The sequence below is a fragment of the Triticum aestivum genome, unplaced genomic scaffold (assembly GCF_018294505.1).
Source record: "Triticum aestivum cultivar Chinese Spring unplaced genomic scaffold, IWGSC CS RefSeq v2.1 scaffold125565, whole genome shotgun sequence".
In the NCBI taxonomy this organism is placed as follows: domain Eukaryota; kingdom Viridiplantae; phylum Streptophyta; class Magnoliopsida; order Poales; family Poaceae; genus Triticum; species Triticum aestivum.
Window position 1 is genome coordinate 1 of NW_025248050.1, and position 2,356 is coordinate 2,356.

Sequence of the window (2,356 nt, forward strand, 5' to 3'; positions counted from 1 at the left end):
GGGGGGGCTTTAGTCTCCACTCTTTAGTGCCGGTTGCGGCCCTTACAAACCGATGCTAAAGTCCGGTTCTGCACTAGTGTGAAAGTTGCGAGCTCAAAGCTCACATCTCATCGCATGTCATCAAACGTACTCGAGGTTAACACACGCGCAGACAGACACGATTCTCCCGGCCGCCGTCGTCGAGGAACTGAACCGTGCAGGGGGCATGCAGCTTCCCGGAAGCTGCTAGCTTGGCAATGCGTGTATATAGAGTTGTCTCCCCGGCCATTCTCTAACACGTATACGTACCAAGAAGAGGTCGAGGGACGAGGTGTCTCCAAGCAGAGGCCGGTCCTCTGCAAGCTGCCGCTACGATCTTGGACGGCCGGCGGCAAACGTACTGCTGGTCCGACATTCGTCGCGGGGAGCCAGCTGCCGGCACGGCGCACCCGAGGACCTGCGCGCGGTTGCAGCCTGCAGGTACGTTATTCATCCGGTCTATGTTCTGTCCAGAGTTGATTAGCAGGCGCTGGCTAGTCAAACACATTGACTTTAGCCGTGATTTCAGTTTCCTACATTGGGCCAGTGTGGTAGCTTCTCACTGACACAATGGAACAAGTAGAGATTTGGGCACCCATCTTCGCTGATCCTCTCCCAAGCCAGGTATATATATTTACTTTGTTGATCGATCACCTCACATATTAAAGCTAGACACCACGCATGACTAGTTGGATGCTTGGTTTCATTTCGATAAAAATGGAGCTGCCCTGCATTTCTAAAAAAACTATAATTTGTCTGAAAGAAGGGTATAAGCACAACCAAAATAGTCAATAAAAAGTAAGCATACCCCCTCGTTTATTCAACTTTCATTTAAACTGGATGTAATATATAAATGTCGACTAGCATACTTCATATATGGTCCACGTTCTTTAGCTCTTACAATCTGGGATATAGAATTCGCAAGGGGTTCATCAAAATCCTAGCATTAACATAGGTTTCATTGCTCTGATGACAGGCGGAGATTGAAGTTTACTCAACATCCCTGGATTATGACACCACAGACTTCCAAGCACTCTTAGAAGGACCCCAAAATGAACATGATTTGGACAGATTGCTGAAATGTATGATGTTTAATTGTTGACTCCATTCCAAACTTCATTACACAAGCAAGCAATTTATCCATGGTCCGACTTTGAAACCAATTAACATATGAAGCTTTCCTTGCAGGTGCATTCAATCCTACTTATATAAAGGAGGCAAATTTAACTCACGAGGCAAGATTTTCACACATGCAAAAGTACAAACTTGCTAATAAATAAACATGGCAAATGGTACTGGAAATATGTATCATCATTGCAGATTGAATGCAGATTTTATTCACCAACTAGTGATCATGGCATGACAATACAAACACTTGGACCTGCTCCACCAGAGGCGCTGCCTGAGAAAGAGGAGGCCCTTGCCACCATGGCCCTTGGCAGCGGCGGCGGCGGAGGAGGAGGAGGAGAGGAGGAGGAGGAGGAGGAGGAGGAGGAGGAGGAGGAGCATACAGATACCCACTGCCTTGTCATCAAAGAAGCAGGAGGCTTGCACCCACCGCCACACTGCTGGAGGAGGGGGCCTGCCATCTACTAGGTATGAATTAGGATCCATTTGTTGCAATATACGACTTGTCATTGTCTCATGTAGTTAAATACATATGAGCTTCAGATTACATGCCAAAAAGTTGTTGGATGCACAGGAGTCGTGAGAAGTGCACGCAAGAGAGGAACATGGTCGATAAACATGGAACCATGTTCCCAGGACTTCTGCTCTGCAAGTGAAGGCCACAAACATGGGGGCAGAAGAAACAACGACCATTGGACATCTGAAGAGGTGAAAGAGCTAGTGGATGTTGTATCTGTATATGGGGTTGGACATTGGACTAAATTGAAGAATGAAAGGTTTCCGATATCAGTTCGAACGGCGGAGCATCTTAAGGTATAGTCAATTGGTGATTTATTGCACCCTAAAGCACATGCATCTATAGATATTATCTCTGTTCGTTACTTCGTTGTTTCTCACATTTTTCTCTGTTAATCTTTTATTTATCTGTATTTTTTATTGCAAAATATGACAATTTTTATGTTTTCTTTAATCCTTCAGGATAAATGGAGAAACTTGTTGAAAGCCTACACGGTCAGGCCCACATCTAAAAAGAAGGTTTTATTCCACAAGTATGCTGAATTCATTATGGAACACCACTGATTTTCATCTCTTTCATTTCTTAAATTCCAGGGAAATGTGAAAAGAAGGATCTCGCCTCCTCTAGATAAGGATTGTGTCGAAAAGATCCAGAGGCTAGCAGCTGATTACCCTCGAAAATGAAGCTGCACTA

The 2,356-nt window shown here is 44.9% G+C and overlaps 1 protein-coding gene and 1 long non-coding RNA gene across 2 annotated transcripts; both read left to right on the forward strand.

Moving 5' to 3' along the window:
• The first annotated feature begins 140 nt into the window (after window positions 1–140).
• LOC123177223 (uncharacterized) lies at window positions 141–1,436 on the forward strand. The gene is made up of 4 exons (XR_006488834.1): window positions 141–459; window positions 548–642; window positions 995–1,100; window positions 1,207–1,436. It is a non-coding gene; the product is annotated as an uncharacterized lncRNA (long non-coding RNA).
• Window positions 1,437–1,545: 109 nt separating this feature from the next.
• Window positions 1,546–2,356, forward strand: LOC123177224 (uncharacterized). Its single transcript, XM_044591095.1, has 3 exons — window positions 1,546–1,959; window positions 2,125–2,157; window positions 2,257–2,356. Exons 1-3 carry the CDS (start codon window positions 1,765–1,767, stop codon window positions 2,344–2,346), a joined length of 318 nt encoding a protein of 105 aa, XP_044447030.1. The 5' UTR covers window positions 1,546–1,764; the 3' UTR covers window positions 2,347–2,356.